The 20,120-nt window shown below is 42.1% G+C and overlaps 1 protein-coding gene across 1 annotated transcript in view; it reads left to right on the plus strand.

Annotated features, from left to right (window-relative positions):
• DNAJB11 (DnaJ heat shock protein family (Hsp40) member B11) overlaps positions 1–8,552 on the plus strand; it is a 30,024-nt gene extending 21,472 nt beyond the window's left edge. Inside the window, exons 6-10 of the mRNA XM_036768006.1 lie at positions 5,013–5,095; positions 5,714–5,771; positions 6,557–6,668; positions 7,009–7,168; positions 8,108–8,552. Of these exons, the coding sequence (XP_036623901.1) occupies positions 5,013–5,095; positions 5,714–5,771; positions 6,557–6,668; positions 7,009–7,168; positions 8,108–8,172 (478 nt within the window). The 3' untranslated portion in view covers positions 8,173–8,552. The remainder of the gene's footprint in view (positions 1–5,012; positions 5,096–5,713; positions 5,772–6,556; positions 6,669–7,008; positions 7,169–8,107) is intronic.
• The last annotated feature ends 11,568 nt before the right edge of the window (positions 8,553–20,120 follow it).

Below are 20,120 nucleotides of genomic sequence, written 5' to 3' on the forward strand. Positions count from 1 at the left end.
CTCTCCCTTCTTCCCTTCCCACCCACCCTCCCTAAGAAGTCGAGCACTTCAACCTAGGCCACGCATGTATCATTATGTATAACCCTTCCACAATACTCATGTTGTGAAAGGCTAACTACATTTTGCTCCTTCCCAACCCATCCCGCTTTATTGAATTTTCTCCCTTGACCCTGTCCCCTTTCCAAAGTGTTTGTTTTTGACTACCTCCACCCCCATCTGCCCTCCCCTCCATCATTCCCCCCCCTTTTATTTTTTTTTATCTTCCTCCCTCTTCTTTCCTGTGGGGTAAGATACCCAACTGAGTATGTATGGTATTCCCTCCTTAGGCCAAATCTGATGAGAGCAAGGTTCACTCATTCCCCCCTCACCTGCCCTCTCCCCTCCTCCCACAGAACTGCTTCCTCTTGCCACCTTTATGCGAGATAATCCACCCCATTCTATCTCTCCCTATCTCCCTCTCTCAGTATGTTGCTCTCTCATCCCTTAATTTCATTTTATTTCTTTTACATATCTTCCCTTCATCTTCAACTCACCCTGTGTCTGCTCTCTCTCTTTTACATATATATATATATATGTACACATATATATGTACACATATATACATATATATGTACACATATATACATATATAAACACACACAGATATATATATACATACATACACATGCATACACATAGATACATACATACATACACATTCACTTATATATATACATAAACATATACATACGCATATTCCCTTCAACTACCCTAATACTGAGGTCTCATGAATCATACACATCATCTTTCCATGTAGGAATGTAAACAAAACAGTTCAACTTTAGTAAGTCCCTTGCAATTTCCGTTTCTTGATTACCTTTTCATGCTTCTCTTGATTCTTGTGTTTGAAAGTCAAATTTTCTATTCAGTTCTGGTCTTTTCACTGAGAAAGCTTGAAAGTCCTCTATTTTATTGAAAGTCCATATTTTGCCTTGGAAGATGATACTCAGTTTTGCTGGGTAGGTGATTCTAGGTTTTAATCCTAGCTCCATTGACCTCCGGAATATCGCATTCCAAGCCCTTCGATCTCTTAATGTAGAAGCTGCCAGATCTTGAGTTATTCTGATTGGGTTTCCACAATACTCAAATTGTTTCTTTCTGGCTGCTTGCAGTATTTTCTCCTTGATCTGGGAGCTCTGGAATTTGGCAACAATATTCCTAGGAGATTTCTTTTTGGGATCTATTTGAGGAGGTGATCGATGGATTCTTTCAATTTCTATTTTGCCCTGTGGCTCTAGAATATCAGGGCAGTTCTCCTTGATAATTTCTTGAAAGATGGTATCTAGGCTCTTTTTTTGATCATGGCTTTCAGGTAGTCCAATAATTTTTAAATTATCTCTCCTGGATCTATTTTCCAGGTCAGTGGTTTTCCCAAGGAGATATTTCACATTGTCTTCCATTTTTTCATTCCTTTGGTTCTGTTTTATAATATCCTGATTTCTCATAAAGTCACTAGCTTCCACTTGCTCCAATCTAATTTTTAAAGTAGTATTTTCTTCAGTGGTCTTTTGGACCTCCTTTTCCATTTGGCTAATTCTGCCTTTCAAGGCATTCTTCTCCTCATTGGCTTTTTGGAGCTCTTTTGCCATTTGAGTTAGTCTGTTTTTTAAGGTGTTGTTTTCTTCAGTGTATTTTTCAGTATTTTTTTGGGTCTCCTTTAGCAAGTCATTGACTTGTTTTTCATGGTTTTCTCGCATCCTTCTCATTTCTCTTCCCAATTTTTCCTTTACTTCTCTAACTTGCTTTTCCAACTCCTTTTTGAGCTCTTCCATGGCCTAGGACCAGTTCCTGTTTTTCTTGGAGGTTTCTGTTGTAGGCTCTTTGACTTTATTAATTTCTTCTGTCGGTATGTTTTGGTCTTCTTTGTCAGCAAAGAAAGAATGCAAAGTCTGAGACTGAATCTGGGTGCGTTTTCGCTGCCTGGCCATGTTCCCAGCCAACTAACTTGACCCTTGAGTTTTTCAGTGGGGTATGACTGCTTGTAGATTACAGAGTTCTATGTTCCATGTTTGGGAGGGAGGTGCCAGCTGTGTCAGACCCGCACTGCTCCTTCCCCAAGAACCCCCAGCCCGAACTGGGCTTAGATCTTCGGCAGGCTGTGCACCCCTGCTCTGATCCGCCACTTAATTCCTCCCACCAGGTGGGCCTGGATGGGGAAGTAACAACAGCTGTAGGTGCCCCACCTCCGCTGCCCCCGGGGCTGAACCGCGAACTCCTTCCACTCCTCAGCTTTTCCCGCTAACTTTCTCCGCAGTCTTTGGTGTTTGTGGGTCGAGGGGTCTGGTAACTGCCGCAGCTCACATATTCAGGGCGCTAGGGCCCCCTCTGCCCGGCTTCTGGTCTGGATGGTCCACGCCGCTCAGGCTGGGCTCTGCTCCACTCCATTCCCAGCTCCCAGCTCCCAGCTCCGTGTGGGATAGACCTCACCCAGAGACCATCCAGGCTGTCCTGGGCTGGAGCCCTGCTTCCCTCTGCTGTTTTGTGGGTTCTGCCGTTCTAGAATTGGTTCAGAGCCATTTTTTATAAGTTTTTGGAGGGTCTCCGTATGGAGCTCACACTGTTCCCTGCTTACCAGCCGCCATCTTGGCTCCACCCCCAGAAAAAGTATCTTTGATATTCATTCAAGCTCCACCAGTTATTTCTCTAGAGATAGTACCTTATTCATCTTAAGTCCTTCAGAATTATCTTGAATCATTGTATTGCTGGGAATAGCTAAGTCATTCACAGTTGATCATCATACAGTATTGCTGTTATCGTGTATGATGTACTCCTGGTTCTGCTCATTTCACTTTGCATCAGTTCATATAAGTCTTTCTAGGTTTTTCTGAGAGCATCCTGTTGCTCATTTCTTAAAGCACAATAGTATTCCACCACAATCATATACAACAACTTGTTTAGCCATTCACCAATTGATGGACATCCTCTCAATTTCCAGTTCTTTGCCACCACAGAAAGAACTGCTATAAATATTTTTGTACTTATAGGTCCTTTTCCTGTTTGTTTTTTATCTCTTTGGGATACAGACCTAATAGTGGTATTGTTTGGTCAAAAGGTGTCCATGGTTTCGTAGGCCTTTGGGCATAGTTCCAAATTGCTCTCCAGAGTCAGTATACAACTTCACCAATAGCACATTAGTGTTTTCATTTTCCCACAACCCTTCCAACATTTGTCATTTTCCTTTTCTGTCATATTAGCCAATCTGGTAGTTCAGAGTTGTTTTAATTTGCATTTCTCTAATCAGTAGTGATTTAGCAAATTTTTTCATATGTTTATAGATAGTTTTGATTACTTTGTCCAAAAACTACCTGTTCATATTTTTTGACCATTTTATCAATTGAGCAATGGCTCTTATTTCTTTAAATTTGACTTCAATTTTCTGTATATTTGAGAAATGGGGGCTTTATCAGAGAAATTTGCTATAATTTTTTTCCTCACAGTAATGATTACTGACTATGTATTTCCCTCCATCCTGTTCTCCCCCTATTTATTCTACTCTTGCTCTCTCCTTTCACCCTCTCCATTCCCGGAAGTGAGAAGCTCATCTTAGTGAGTTCACATCCTGCCTCAGACACCTCATTGTGTGACCCTGAGCAAGTCACATAACCCTGTTTGCCTCACTTTCTTCATCTGTGAGTTGGAGAAGGAAATGGCAAACCACTGTAGCCTCTGTGCCAAGAAAACCCCCAAAATGCAGACATGACTAAAAACTGCCTAAATAATGCTGTCAGCACAATATCACCCATAACTGGGACATACTGTGTAGGCCTTCTCTGCCTTTTGAGGACACTTTTCCATTTGGACTCAGCAGAGGACATTCTCCATGAAATTGGCAAACAAATTTGGCAAGCATATATATCCTTGTTATGTGATGGTTGGCATAGTAATTACAGGATCATTCAGCAGTTTTCTTTGTGGTTGCATTTATTGTGGAATATCGTAAGCTCTTAATATATACATGAAAGACTCCTTGTTAGAGAAGTCACCCAAGGCTGTGTCTTTACTGTCATTTCAAATGCCCTATCTTTTGGTAATCAGCAGTCAGGAAGGATAGTTAGGATCTCATTATCTATTCCCTTCAGTCAGTCAACAATTATTTATTGCGTGACTACAGAGATGTGATCTGCTTTAGAAAATCATTTGCAAAAGCCCACCTATCTTCTCCTATTTTTATCAAGGATAACTTTAATGTGTTTAGGTCATTCTCATAAAAAAAGTTTGAAGAGGAGAAAAGCATATGGGTTGGTAGCTATTGAGGTCCTCTATCCCCTTTCCTGAGTCACGGTGTCCTGATGATTTTTTGCGTTCTTTTTGTCTCTTCATCTCCCCGAGACATCTTATAAAATGGCCCCAGAGGGCTATTAAGATTGTGTCTTCTCTAGCAAAGATTTCCGTGGTGCGTACTTGATCTGCTTAAGCACATCTTTCTAATAATATCTTCTTTGGAGTTATTTCTGCTCTTGGGTTGTCTTGAGACAACTGAGCTCTTTGTAAATCTGAAAGCAGCACATACATGTCGATTGTCATGTCCTTGTGTGGTGGCAGATTGGGGATTGAAGTGTTTGCCTGAATTGGGAGGTTCCCCTGGCATTGGTGAGCAAAATGATTATTCTAGAAATGTAGAGAAATCTGTTTCAGACACAGTGTCCATACATGTCTCAGTGGAGGTTTCAGAAAAATTAATTTTGCAATTGTTTGAATGGGTGAGATGGAGTAGTTTTGTATCACCTTGGTGCAGTTCTTTTAGAGGCTGGAAGTTCAGGTAGTATAATTACAGCAGAAGATGGAGATGATGGGTGGCTTCTTGGAGGGCTGGCATGGTGGCATGTCCTGGGGAGCTTTGTCCCTGGCATGTGTGCGCAAGCAGTCTGCTTAAGAACCACGGAGCTCTTCTCTGTTTGATCACTGATTCCCTGACGATCTCTCCCCTGTTTAATCACTCATGTTTGTGATTTTTTTATTCTTTCCCATTTCAGATTGGTGAATGAAGAGCGCACTCTGGAGGTGGAAATAGAGCCAGGGGTGAGAGATAGCATGGAGTATCCCTTCATTGGAGAAGGTAAAGCTTTCATATCCTGTTTTCTTGGGGTTCTCCTCTCTCTCTCATTATTGGGCACTTTTCCCAGATCTTTATCCTGATGGCTGCATAATGGTGCTTATAAAACACCTTGCTTACTTCAAGCCAGATAGTCATAGTGACTTTAAGCAGTAGTCTAGGTATTTATCCTTTTAGTATAATGGACAGTTGTTTATCCTAAAAGATTCCCAGATTCAGGGCTTGGAAAACATGAATTCTAACTAGAGTGTTTTTAAATGACACATAACCACAGTTGATATCAGTACAACTGTGCTTTTGGACCACACTTCTAGTGTTGATGGTAAATGAAAAACCCTAAAAGTTTTGGGACAAATATTTGTGATAACATTTACGTTTTATCATGTCAGTGAATTACTTTTCAAATTCTTTAGGAAAATGGAAAAATTATTCATTGCTTTGCCTGGAATACCCTTATACATATTCAAGAGTTTTGAGCTTGATGCACCCAGGTGGATACAGCTAGCTTCTTAGCTATACCTCATAGATGCCAGTTAGCCCTTGCGTAGAGGCTGTCTTCTCCCAAATGCTTTGCAGTTGTTTAGATTGTGATGTATATTCATCTGTAACTTTCTGACCTAGGTGAGCCACATGTGGATGGGGAGCCAGGAGATCTGCGTTTCCGGATCAAAGTTCTCAAGTAAGTGGTGTGGTCTCAGTCGTGTCAGAATTTCTTTAACAGAGCAGATTGAAGTCATTTTTCCTCCAGAATAGATTGAGGATGTAGAGGCCACGCCGTCTGCCTTTCCCTAAGAGCTCAGCATGCCAGGTTCATGACATTGTTATCTTGAGCTTCATTGATAATACTTAAATCAGGACTGAACATATAAATTCTGTACCTTGATCAAACATTTCAGAAGTAAGTAAATAAATGAGGATTGAACCAAATAAATCAATTACCGTTCTTTGGTCTTGGAAGTGAGGACAGGGGGTAAAAAATACACATGGGTGCGTAGTCTGGTTTAGGAATTACAACCCGTATATGAAAAATTAGAAGGTGGACAACATGTTGCAGTATGGGAGACATTAATGTAGTGGGATACTATAGTGCAGTAAAGACTAGCGCAACTGAAGACTGGGAACACCTCAGAGATGCCTTTATGAGATAATGCAAAGGGAATTAAAGCCGAACCAAAAGAATGGAGTCCATAGTGACTAGGATCACATTGGAAATAAGTGGGCAGCGCTAACTCAGCACTTTCAGGTGATTGACATCCACTGAGGAAAAGGGGATTCCACAGAAAAATTGATCTAACTGAGGCAAAGAGGAGCCTGGATTGAAGGACCTGTGGAAATAGAAAGGGAGTTTCTCCTTAATGGGAAAAGTTCCCTAATTCCATCTTGGCGTTCCTCCTTGTGTCCCAAGGAAGGGATTGTGACTCAAACTTCTCGGAAGCCCCACCTCTGTTCCTTTTTGCTCCGTAGGCACCCCGTGTTTGAGAGGCGTGGAGATGATTTATACACAAATGTGACCATCTCTCTGGTGGAGTCACTGATAGGCTTTGAGATGGACATCCAGCACCTGGACGGCCACAAGGTAAGGCCACCACCAGCCTTGAGGTCTGCCCTTTCCCATGGCCTTTATGCCACTCAACTCACCACTAAAAAGAGCAGACCTTTGGAAAGTTGTCAGCTTGTCTAGTGCTTCTTGATGTGATGGTCAGTGGTGGCAGCTGCCAAGAGCTTATATTTTTCTCTTCAATTTGGAGACATTCTCCTTTTGATTTATGTCTGCAGGATGATTTTTCCTGCTTTTTCACTTTCCCTTGTGCTGAATGTGGGCCTTGAGAAGGAGCCGGCTAGGGTCTGCAGGCAGCTGTAGGGCGGGTCTTCTCGGGCAATAGTTCTGCCGTCTCATGGCCCCTCTTGTTTTCTAGGTTCATGTTGCCCGGGATAAGATCACCAGGCCAGGGGCTAAGCTATGGAAAAAAGGAGAAGGGCTGCCTAGCTTTGACAACAACAACATCAGGGGCTCTCTCATAATCACCTTTGATGTTGAATTTCCAAAGGAGCAGTTTACAGAGCAACAGAGAGAAGGTATGTGCTACCCACCCTCAGTCTGGGTCTTGAGCAGAAAAGACAGATCTCAGCCACGTTGACCAGCAGTGGCTACTCACCCTTGGAGGAGGGACTGAGCCCTTAGAGGAGGGCCCTGGGGGCTAGGCCTCAGCTTCTTTGCTGTTTAGCCACATGCTCATGAGAATTCACTTCTTGGTGTGTTCCTTCTTCTGTAAAATAAGGATACTATTTGTACTAGGGTATATTGTGAGAGAAGTGCTTCATGAATCTTAAAGATCTGTAGAAAGATTAGCTCTTCTTACGTTTTGGGGGAGGGGCGCATTGCCCAGGGTCACACAGCTAGTGAGTGTCTGAGGCCAAATTTGAAATCAAGTCCTGCTGGCTCCAGGGCCGGCGCTGTATCTACTGTGCCCCCAACTGCCCCTCTTCTTACATATTAATAAAGCTGTAGAGCTGGGGAAAGGGTTGGAGCCAGGGAGAGGAAAATTCATGACCCATCCTTTGTGCCTGTGTGTGACAAGGAGTCACTTTAAAGAGGTCATGGTGGGCTAATTGTACAGAAACTATTCAGACAAGAAGGAAAGGCAACAAAGGGAGGGGTGAACAACAGTGGAAGGCCATAAGCGAACAGAGCCCTGTCCAAAGGGGTCCACCTCCCCCTCACACCGGCCACTTATCAGCCCCTGTGTCACTTACCCAGGGAAGGGGAGCTGGGTTTGTCCTCAGTCTGTTAAACCAAGTGCTTTCACTGCCCATTCCGAATGGTTCTTGGGCATTTCTCTTTCCAAGGGTTTGCAGTGTGTTGGGGATGGTCGAGTAAGTGATGGGGACATGTGAATGGCACTGAGATGTTCCCATTTGTTGCCCCTCCGGCAGGTGAGTGAAAGCTCACACAAGAGTGCTAGGAGTTCACCATTTGCACCAATCAGATCATTCCTTGTTCTTTCTTGCTCTCAGGTATCAAACAGCTACTGGAGCAAGAATCAGTGCAAAAGATCTACAACGGATTGCAAGGATATTAAGTGGATAAAATCAGACTTTGTTTAACATGATAAATGGATCAGAGATATTTATTATCTGCAGGTGTGCTTTTTGTAAAAGACATACAAGATTTTGTTTTCTAATGACCTTCATGGAGTGAATGAGAAAATTTGCATTTGTCCATTTACAATCACAAAAGGAGAGTGGAGACTGATTGACTGAAAGAGTAATCCTTACCTCTCCTTTTGAGAAGCCAATGCCTGGTGCTCTCTGTAGAGTTCTGGAAACTGAAACAGTGATGGCAGGCGGCAACTTCCAAGCGAAGAAAGAGCATCTTCAGGACATGGGGTGGTGGTTAGCTGTTTCACTCAAAGTATCAAGTGGAGAGGTCTGTTTTTAAATACATTTGGTTGTTACTTTTTCTCGTCTCTTGTCTCTTGTTTTAGTAATACAGTTGTCTTCCCTATTTTCCCTTGGTCTGCCCTTTTTTCCTCTTTTGTGCTTATGAACCATTTGGATTTTTTCCTCATCTGAAGAATGAAGGAAACAAACATCCTAGAGAATGATGGGAATTCATTTTCCACTCCCACTTCAGGTGAGCTAATTTAGAAATGGGTTTGAAGTTTCTGCCTAGACTCTGGAAATTCGGAAATAAGGCTCAGGTGGCACAGGAGATCAACTAACGTATGCCTGCGAGGAGCAGTGGGCTTCCATGAGGTGAATTTGACAGCTAGAAATCATTTTCTTTACCTTTTTACATTAGAAATTCTGTTTTCCTGTCTTCTACAATTTGCTTAGGTTTGTATTAGAGAAGTAACTCTAGGACTGATCCACCTTCCTAGAAGGTATATTTAAAATGCACAATTCATATTTGAGCTGTTGTGAGGGTTGAGCATGTCTAAGAAGTTCTTGTATCAACACTTGAGCATTTCAGACCAACTTTGAGGATTGTTTACATTTGCCATTTATGAATTTAAGAGACTGGTTGTTTGCAGGAGTTAGAGATAAAGTTTTAGGGGCCCAGCAGTAGAGCCCTCTATGACATTCCCTCTGCCAAAGGGCTCCCACAGTGGCCAGGGCTGAGCAGTCCTGTGGCTGCTGCCCAGAGTCAGGGGCAGAGGCTCAGTTTTGGGCCTTCTTTTGATGTAATACACTCAGCAGATTAGTAGTGACCAGGAAGAAAGCTGGGCTGGGGGAAGACAATGTGGGTTTCCATGGAGATGAAAGTATTTAAATTTATTTGCACATTTCCCTTGGCTATGCCTTTTATCCATAGAAAAGTGTTCTGAATTCAATTGAAAGTGAAAAATAGTTGCCTTTTGCAGTCTAAAGAGAAGTTTAAATAATTGTAGAATAGTGTAGGCCTTTTGTTTCTTTTTTACCAGACATGTTCCCTCCTAGGTACCCAAGGACCTAGTAAGAAAACTCCTTTCCCCTAGTCTCCCTGCCCTTGCTCTGCCATTTATCAATCAGCAAGTGTTTGTTAGGGACCATCTGTGTGCTGGGTGTTGAGGATAAGGAAAACAATGGAGTGCTCCCTGTCCTCAAGGGGCAATACATAGCCGGGTAAGCAGGAGTATGCTAGTGGGTTCAGGAGGGCTGATTGTCCAGCATGAGTATTTCCACCTTGGAAAGCAGAAAATGATACAAAGCAAGGCTTGATTTACTATTTTGCTGATTGTCTAGACTTAAGAAATTGATAGAGAAAATGTTAATAATGCAGACTAAACTCAAGTGTGTTCTGCTTTGGAGAGCTGGTTGTTAAATATTTACCAGCACACCCCTGTATCTAAATGTATACCAAATAAAGAAGAAAGGCAGCATATGGAGTATTGAATAGAAAGCCGGCCTCGAAGCCAAGAAGGAAGACCTGGGTTCGGAAGGTTGTCCTGGCTCTGATCCATCTGTTGTGTGAGGCATTAAACGTCTCCCTGCTCAAGTTCACTGAGACTAAAGGTTTCAGGGAAGGGCAGAGGATCCAAATTGACAAGATGGAGCTTCTTATCGCTATAGAATAAGATATATCCCTATAGGGTCCATGTAGGGCCTATACAGAATTATGAGAAGGGTGTTCTGAGAAGGACAAGGATCAGAAAAGATTTCATGGAGAAGGTGGAGCTTGATCTGAATCATGAAAGGAAGTAACGGATTCTTGGGGGGCGGTGGGGAAGCAGCCAGTATAGAAGTGAAGAAATATGGGGGAGGTCAGGGGGAACGGAAATAGCATGAGGGCCAGTTTGGGAGGACTGTCAGTGGGAAGGGCAGTGATGTTTAGTGAGGCTGGCAGCTGACAGAACACTTTAAAAACCTAACAGAGGCATTTAGATTTGATTTTAGAGGCAATAGGAGGCCCTGTTGGAATACAGTGAATGGAAGAGTGATATAGTCAGGCCTACACCTAAGAAAAAGTACTTCTGCAGCTGTATGGGGGATGGGTTAGAATGGAGAGAGACAAGGCACGGAAACCCACCAGGCAGGGCTTCTACAACTGAAGGTTGTCGTTATGTGACCTGCTCAGGGTCACACAGACAGTATCAGTGTGTCAGGAGGCAGGACTTGAACCCAGGTCTTCCTGCCTTGGAGACCTTGCCTCTCTCTTCTTCCTTTCCAACTGCCCTATCTCATTGTGTGGGATGGAGAGGCAGCTTCACTCCTTCCTCCCTCTGCAGTCCTCTCTAACTGCTGGTCCTTGTTCCCAGTGCCATCCAGCACAGGCTGGCTCTGCTTGCCATTACTTTTTTCTTCAGTTTACAGGCACTTGTTTTCCCTCCTTTCCCCAGTAAAAAGAAAAACAGAACATTTGTAACATTGTCTGAAACCTGTTAGGCAGAGGGCAGCCTCCTTGTTCAGCCCTGGGCCTCTGGGCCCTGCCTTCCATTCTTCATTAGAGTGCAGTGGCCCTCTTCTTTTGCAGTGTCCCAGTCAGAGATCTACCTGAACTGCAGAAGATAATACCAGAGCTCCCATACCTTGGCAGCTGTTAATGGTGTGCCAAAATAAGGGCCCTTGCTTCATATTTCTTCCTTGTGCTATGTTTTGATAACCTCTGGCCACAGTAGAAGCATATCCAGCCATTCAGAAGGCAGCAGCCCTTAGAACTTAGGAGAAGGTATCTATCCCCAGTACTAGGCTGAGTAGGGCTAAGTTGAAAGCCTGATAGCCATCTGCCTGCAGCAGCACTAGCCATGGTCTAGAGCAGATTATATTTTTGTGTAATAGACTCTTTTGTCAGTCTAGTGAAACCAGGGGCCCTGTCTCAGAATAATGGCATTTTCATCATTAAAGGAAATGCTAAATGTTGGTTAAGAGGTTAATACAAAGAAAGATGTATTTTTTCCCCCATCCAAGTTCATGGACCCCCTGAAGTCCAACCATGAACCACTTCCAGCTCCATGGACCCCTGGTTAGGAACTCCTGATTTGGAGATTCAGCATATGCACACTTCCCATACCCCGTGTCTCTTAAGAGCCTTGCAAGTTATTTGGGGCCAACTGGAGCAACACAAAAATGTTCAAAGAAAAGGAAACTTTTGTGAGCAGCTTGACTAAAAGAATTATAGTGTGCCACTACAGGGAAGTGACTAACTGACCTGCTCCATGGATAGTAAACAGAGTAGCCACCGGTCCTGAAGAAATCATCTCAATACAAGATTATCAGACCCACTAGGAAGTAAAAACACTCCACTTTAAAAGAGAGGCTTCCTGACCATAGCATCCCCTGGCAGATGGTTGAAAAAGTAAGGCAACAAAGGAGATATCTGAAAACCATCTCAAATGGACATCAGTTATGTTTGACAGGGAGAACCCCAACAGGGAGGCATGAAGGCATCACCAGAGTACGTCAGCAGCTCTGCAGCACAGGAAGTGTGAGGTGCTCTTTCTTCTCCTCTCCCCTCCACCCCACTCATCTGTCCTCTCTGCATGTGTTTCCCCGACATGTGTGATCTTTATTCATATCTAATCTTCCCTCTGAGGTGATGTTTATATTTGGGAGAGTGAGCTCCAGGCTTGTGGGGGAGAATGATCTGTATTATACTTTTTCATTAAATATTTTTGCTTTGATCTCTGTAGCCTCTGGATGATCAGTATAGTGTTTCAGGGTGGATCTGGTATATCAAACATACTGTGTGGAACACTGGAGAAAGCCATGAGCTGAAGATGGAGGCCTTGGCAGGGTGCCTGGTTCTGGGGCTGACAAAGGGTTCCCTGGAGTATACCTAAGGGGGTCTAGATCTATGTATGTGCAGGGTAGAAAAGAACAAAGGAGTAGGAACAGACCATTCCAGTTATAGCTAATTGATATTAGTCCCAGCCCCTTGATTTCATCACCTTGGCAAAAAGAGGAAGCAATAGGACGGGATGGAAAAAACACACCTAACAGTCATAACCATGAAAGTGAATGGAGTGAGCTCAGCCGAAAAAGAGGGGAAGGTGACAGAATAGTCTAGAAAGCCAAATCTAGTAATACGTTGTTTACAAGAAGATTCACACAGCTAAAGTGAAGAATTAGAATAGCATTTACTATATCCCAGATGAATGGTTGTATCACTAGAATGTAAAAAATCAGAGGTGGCAATCATGATTTCAAGAAAAGTAAAAATAGGGTTAAAAGAGATAAAAAAAATTGACATTATAGATAATATACCTATAGTAAAGATATGTACTGAAAAGCATAGCATCTGAATACTTTAAAGAAAAGGTAATTGAACTTTGGGGAAAAAAGGAGACAGAACAACAGACATTTGGGGGCCCTTAATATGTTCTTTTGAGACTTAGATCTTAGAAAAAGATGAACAAGAAAGAAGTTAAAAATCTGAATGAAATTTTAGCTATGATACACCTCTTAATGGGAATCATAACAAGTATGCATATTTCTCAGCTTTGCAAAGCACCTTTATAAAAGATAAGACCTTTTTGTAAAAGGCACCTTTACAAAAATTAACCATTTACTAGCGTATAAAAATCTTGTAAACAAATGCAGAAAAACAAATCAAGCAAGTCTTTTACTGAACATAATGAGAAGAAATATAGAATAATATGACTTAAGAATTCATGGATCAAAGAACAAATCATCCAAACAATAGATAATCTTGCCAAATGAAAGATAACAATAAGACAACATACCCAAAGTTGTGGGTTATATGCAAAGTGATAAAGGAAAATATCTCTACACGTGTTCATCAACAATTGATAAAAGAACAATGAATTGGGCATGCCACTGGGGGGGAAATGAACAGCTACAAACCTTTTAAAAAGTAAATCCCTGAATAGAAATTGTGAAAATAAGATAAATTTTTTGAAAGCCCATTGAATTAATAAAACTTGGAGTGGGCTTTTTGAAAAAAAAAAAACCCAACTAGTAGACAAATCACTAGCTAACTTGATAGAGAATAGAGGAAAACCAACAGGAAAAATCACAACAGATAAATAGTAATTGTCTTCTACTTAATTATAAGCCAAAAAACAATTGACAGATTGAAAGAAACAGATGAATACTGGCCAGGTCATGTAATAGAATAGGAAATAGGAATTTTTAAAATGAGCAGATCTCAGAAAAATAATTGAAACAATAATCAGTAAAGTAAAAGGACACAAAATAAGCCTTCGAAAATTACAAGCCTTTTGTAACTAACAAAGCAGCAGAAAGAGCTAATAGATAGATCCCATTCAAAACTATAGAATGTTTAAAATATGTTGGAATCTGCCTACACATTTGGGACTTAGCTGAATGCAACTATAAAATGCATATTTATAGAAGAAATAGACAAATGACTGGAAGGAGAGTAATTGCTGTACTGCTATGATTGGTAGAATTGAGCTATACTGCTGTTATGAACAGGATGATTCTACTTGATTTACCCATGTAATGTTAATACTAATCAAACTATCAAAGGTTTATTTTAGAATTAGAAAAAATAAAATTCCTCTGGAGAAGCAAAAGGTCACTCATCTCAAGAGAAATGCAAAATGTAACAATGAGGGGTGCCTATCAATAGTACATCTCAGACTGTCCTGTGAGGCGGTCATCACAAAAACCACTTCATCCAAGTGCTTAACCCAGTCTTTAGGATCCTGATCCTGGAGTCGGAAAGACTTGAGTCCAAACCCTTTCTCCTGCGCTTACTAGCTGGTGACCCGGGTCGAGTCACTTCACCTTGTTCAGTCTCCGTTCCCTTATCTGTAAAATGGGGTTAATAATAGCACCTACCTCACAGGGTTGTTGTGAGGAACAAATGACATCCCAGGGAAAGTGCTTGCTAATTTTAAAGCGCTATGTAAATACTGGCTATTATCATCACCGGTCTCAAAGAAGTAATGGCAGCCTGTGCAGTTCCTAGTTGGTACAGTGGATAGAGACCAAGTCAGCTAGACCAGAGTGTGAATCCTGCCTTACTAGCTGTTTGCCTCTGTTCTCTTATCTGTAAAATAGCGATAGTTAGTAGTGCCTCCTTCCCAGGGTTGTTGTGAGGATCAAATGAAATAATATTTGTAAGTGACTTGCAAACCTCTTAAAGCACCCTATAAGTGCTAGTTGTTAAATCACTACTAATAAAAATAAATGTAGATTAAAACAACTTTGAGGTTCCACCCCACACACATCAGATTGACTAACATGACAAAAACATGAAATGACAGTTGTTGATGGGGCTATGAAAAGACAGACACACTAATGCATTGTTGGTAGAATTGATCTAAACATTCTGGAAAGCCATTTGAAATTATACCCACCACCCCACCTCTCAAAGCCTCTAAACTGAGCGTAGTCATATCAGATACCCCCCAGGAGATAAAGGACCGATAGGTTAAAAAAATGGAGAAGAGAATGTCAATGACTCTTTTAAAAATAACAGGAGACATTGGAAGTTCAGAAGGAGATGGACAAACAGGGCAATGTGGGAATTCAAATGTCAAATTTGAAATAGACTTTTTTAAAGGCTGTGATAGAAAACTCACTGTTTCATGTCTAGTCCTGTTGTATGTTTCCTTGTATGGAGAAATGTTACCATTTATTAATGGCTGTCAAGTTCATAATAATAAAAAGGAAATTAAAAGAAAACAATGTGGTGCTGGTTAAAAAATAGAAAAAATTAATCGGTAGAACAGATTAGGGAAATAAGATCCAGAAGCAACTTAATATAGCATAGTGATAAATGTGAAGGCACTAACTATAGGGGCAAGGATTCTGCTTTCGACAAAATCTTTGGGATTTAGACCAACCTCTTACACCATATACCACAATAAACTCCAAATGCATAATGATCTGGGTATAAAAGGTAATATACTAAAATTAGGACAAAGATAGCTTTTCACAACTATGGGTAGGTGAAGAATTCCAACTTGAGAATGAATTTAAATGGCTCTAAAGATAAAATAGACCAATTTCATTTACATAAAATTAAAGTTTCTGCATGAATGAAATGAATGCAGTTAGAATCAAAAGACTAACCAAAAATCTTTGCAAGTAAATTTCTCTGATAGAGGTCTAATATCCAAGATTATATATAAAGAACTGATACAAATATATAAGAATAAGAACCATAGATAAGTGCCTTAAGACAAGGCCAGCAGTTAGCAACAGCTACATAAAAAAATGTTGCAAATCACTGAAAATAAGAGAAATTCAGATTAAGACAACTCGATTTCTGGAGTTCCCATCACATGGACGACAATGACAAAAGAGAAAAACAGAAATTGAAGGGATGTGCTGATAAAAAAGGGTGCGCTGATACATTGTTGGTGGAGATTGACAATTAGGGAAAGCAATGTGGGACTAGTCAAAGAGTGGCTAAAACAGAGACACTTAGGAGCTTTGTGACCCAGTGGAAATGACTTAACCTTTGCCTGTCTCAGTTTCCTCATCTGAAGTGGGGTTAACAACACCTGTCTCACAGCGTTGCTATCGGGCTCAAAGGAGATAATATATAACACTTTGCAATCCTTAAAGCATTCTGTGAATGCTAACTATTAATAAGTAACACTAATAATAAACTGCATACCCTCTTACCCAGAAATATTACTATTAAGTGTACATCCCAGGCTTCCTATAAAGGCCTGCAAACAAAATAGTTGTCCGTCAATTGGGCATGACCAAATAAACAAGGGTACAGGCATAGCCTTTTCCGTGTAGCCCAGAAAGGGAAGCGAGCGGATCCTGTCTTGGCCACAACGCCAAACAGATGGGAGCCAGTTACTGCCCTGAGAATCATCTCTCCAGGGACAAAGAGCTTTGGTTACTTACAAATGAAAAAAAGAATCGTGTTTGTTGGGTTCTCACACTTGTATGCCAAACATCCACCATTAACACCCATGTTAGATCTTGTTTTACCCTTATGGAGTCTCCATGTAAAAGGAAATATTGTGTGAGAAACTAGGAATTATGAGCAAATATAAACTCCTAGAGGGGCAGGAATTCTCCTATTTTTTTTTTCTTTCTATCCCCAGCATCCAGAAAACTGCCTGGTATGTAGTAAGTACTTAGTAAATGTTTATGAATTGAATAAAAGGTGAGGAACAAGTGTAGTGCTCTAAGGTGGAGTCAGGGGGTTGTTGGTAAATGTTTAACAAGCGGTTCCCTGAAAAGCATGACTCACTTAAGTTTAAATGGTTAACCTTTTCTTCTTTGCTTTCTTGAGTCTATTCAGTCCACAAAGCAATAAAGTAGTGATTTGTAGTAATTTTGCTGATTTCAGAACTATAAATGCTCACACTTGAAAACAAAAACCAGTTGGCTTTTTCAAGCCACTTTGAGCTGGCTCCAGGAGCACATTTTTGATGAGGTTCCCTTTCAGTCACAAACTCATAGAATCTCAGAGCTGGAAAAGACCCCAGGGACACACCCACCCTCTAGTTCTTTTTGCCCTTAAATAGGACTCTCCACTTCAACACCCCCAGCAAGGGGTTGTTATAGCCTCTGCTTAAAGACCTCCTGTGATACAGCAAATGACAGGTCTCCCGATTCCAAATCCAGCATACTTGGCATTGTGCCCCTTCTACCTACTCTCGGATTCTGCAAGGCTTTATTGGGTCTGTTTCAAAAAGAAATCTAATTATCAACAGTCCCTTCCTTCTAAGCCAATTAACTAATCAACAAGCATTTATTAAGCTCCTACTATGTGCCAGGCACTATGCTAATCTCTGAGGATGCAAATTCAAAAACCAAGGCTGCCCTCAAGGAGCTTATAGTCTGATGGGGTAAGTTGACCTATAAGGTCAGGTAGAAAGGGACGAGCATACACAGGTGCCATGAAGCATTCTGGGAAATGATATAGAAGGAGGGGAGGGAGAAGATCTGTAAGGGCAAAGCTGACTTCTAAGCTCTGAGGGGGTAAGGGAAGGGTCAAGGTTACCAGTGGGGGGAGGAGGCAGCTCTGTGATCAGAGCCATACTGGCCATGTGACCCAGATGTGTCCCTGAGCACTTCAGGGGCCCCAAGCATCAATCTAGAACGATGACTGGTAGAGCAGGTGCCAATCTGTGTAAGCTGGGGTTGTCTCCTCATCCAGACTCCCCTGCCTCGGTGAAATCCAAGCCAAGAAAGGCAGGCAGAGGAAAAGAAGTCAGGATCTGGTAGAAATAAGCCATTCCACACCAGACAAGAGGTTTGGGAAAGAGGGTGGCAATGTTCTTGGTGGTCCAGGGCCCACCTCTTAATTGTTGTGGAGCAGAGACAGAGGCCCCTCCAAATTTCATCTTGGGGAGCAAAGCCACACTTGCTGCCTGTTAGTTCTTTATTACAGTCAAGCCATAGACAGGGTTTCTCTCTCTCTCTGTCTCTGTCTCATCTGTCTGTCTCTGTCTCTGTCTCTCTGTTTCTCTCTGTCTCTCTCTCTGTCTCTGTCTCTCTCTGTCTCTCTGTCTCTCTATCTCTGTCTCTCTGTTTCTCTCTCTCTCTCTCTGTCTCTCTCTGTCTCTGTCTCTGTGTGTGTGTGTGTGTATCTCTCTCTCTCTCTGTCTCTCTATCTCTGTCTCTTTCTGTCTCTCTGTCTCTCTGTCTCTTTCTCTCTCCCCAGTATTTAGATTGAGAGCTATTGGTCGAAAATGTTGAACTGAACTGGTTAGAACCCATCATCTACCTGACAGGGAGGCTGAGAATTGCTGGCAGCTGCAATTCACAAGGATGAGGGTCCATGAAGGCCTAGAGATAGGGTGGAGAGGAAGTCTGGCAGGAGCCAGATCTAGGTTTGGCAGGATCTGATCTGGGGCCTCCCACCCTTTCCACCCACCCCATAAATCTTTTTCTTATGTATAGTGGACTGGAAAGCTTTGCCCTATTCCTCCATTGACATAATAAGGTTTGTGATTTATGGGAAATATTTCTGCCATCCTGAGAAGAATGGTTTAAAAATAAGCTCAGAGAATGTATGTCCTGTTGCAGGGACATAGACTGGGAGCCACAAAGGCCATGGAGTCACATCCTCTCATTTTACAGAGAAGTAAATTGAGACCCAGATAGGTCAAGTGAATTGCCCAGAATCACAGAACGAGCGATAATCTGTGTCAGGATTTGAACTCACATCTTCCTAACTCCAAGGCCAACCTTTTAGCTCCTGCCAAAAGCAGCTTCTAGCTGCTTCTGTCTGAGAGTGTTTCCTGTGTCTGAAACTACTTTTGTGCTCTGAGAAGGAGTAGAGAGCAGGTGAGCCCCTCCGTTCCGTAGACGTGTGGGTTCCACATCAGTTTGTTGACCTTCACTGTCTTTCTTCCCCCATTGTTATTTATGCTAAGGACCCCCTGGGAAGCTGGCTCCAGAAGGGCCAGTGTTCTTATTCTTAGCAAGGGGACTGTGGGCTGGGATGAGGGAGGAAGAGTTGGGAAGAAGTAATGGGAAGGACTCACTAGAGTCGGAAAGTGCCAGATTTGGAGGGAGGAGGGGTTAGGAAAGACTTCATCTTGGTTCCTGACCAGCACATACTGCTGATGGGATTCATTCCTGCTTCCTTCCTGGAAGGGTGCTGAGGTGGCCACCAACCCACCGATCAGCAGGTTCTATAACACCATCTCTAATATAGAAATAGTGACTGTTAGAGTATCCACAGCATCCCTAGCTGATAAGGGTACTGTCAGGTACAGCAGAACCCAATGGCATTTACTCCTATTGTGCTCTCAGCCCCAGTGTCCAGGCCCCATTGAGATGGTCCATACCAGAAATAACCAGGACCAGGAATCTAAGCATTCTTGTGCAGTTGGACAGAGCTTGCTCATCTAAATAGAGGTGCACAGAAAGGAGGGCAGTAACCAACAGACAAAATCCAAGTATGCAAGTCATGACTGGAGGTCTAACATCACTTAAGTGAAGGGCAGAGGAAGCCCAGCAAAGCTGGGAGGATCTACTAGATGCAGAAAGGAAATAGGAAGTGAGCCTAGGTCACTAAAGAGCTGATCTAGGTCGGGGCTCTGGGAAGCTGTTTTGCAAGGGTATTCATATAGCTGTTGGAGAGTGAGGGAATCATCAAGCCTGGAGTGAGATCAGAGGCAAGGCTGACAACGCTGTCCAATAAAACTTCATCTATCCCCATTGCCTAGAGTCAAGATTGATCCTAGAGGCTAATGTCTGGTTGAACCTACAGGCTGGGGGTTAGATAGCCACACCTGCTAGTGTTAAAAGTGCTGCCGGAGGACAGGAGAAAGGCAATTGTCCTGATTTGCAAAAAAGGAAAGTGAATGGAATCTGCAAACTATAGAGCAGTAAGCTTGATTTCAAAACCTGTCCTGGATCACAGGTCCATTATTTAAAGAATGGCTGGAGAACATCTAGAAAGAGAAAGAGTGTATCACAAAAGGCCAGCTTGGCTGCAACAAGCACAGGTTATTTCAGATTTAACCTGTTTCCTTTTTGACATTGTCTCTACACTAGGTCAGTGGAATGCTATAGATATTGTTTACCTTTTAATTTTACTTAAATTAGTTTGAGTTTGAGTTTAAGAATTTAGAAAATTGTCTGACAGTTTCTCATGCTATTCTTGTGAACAGGATGGAAACCTGTAGGTTAG

This window comes from Trichosurus vulpecula, chromosome 7, assembly GCF_011100635.1.
Source record: "Trichosurus vulpecula isolate mTriVul1 chromosome 7, mTriVul1.pri, whole genome shotgun sequence".
Lineage (NCBI taxonomy): Eukaryota > Metazoa > Chordata > Mammalia > Diprotodontia > Phalangeridae > Trichosurus > Trichosurus vulpecula.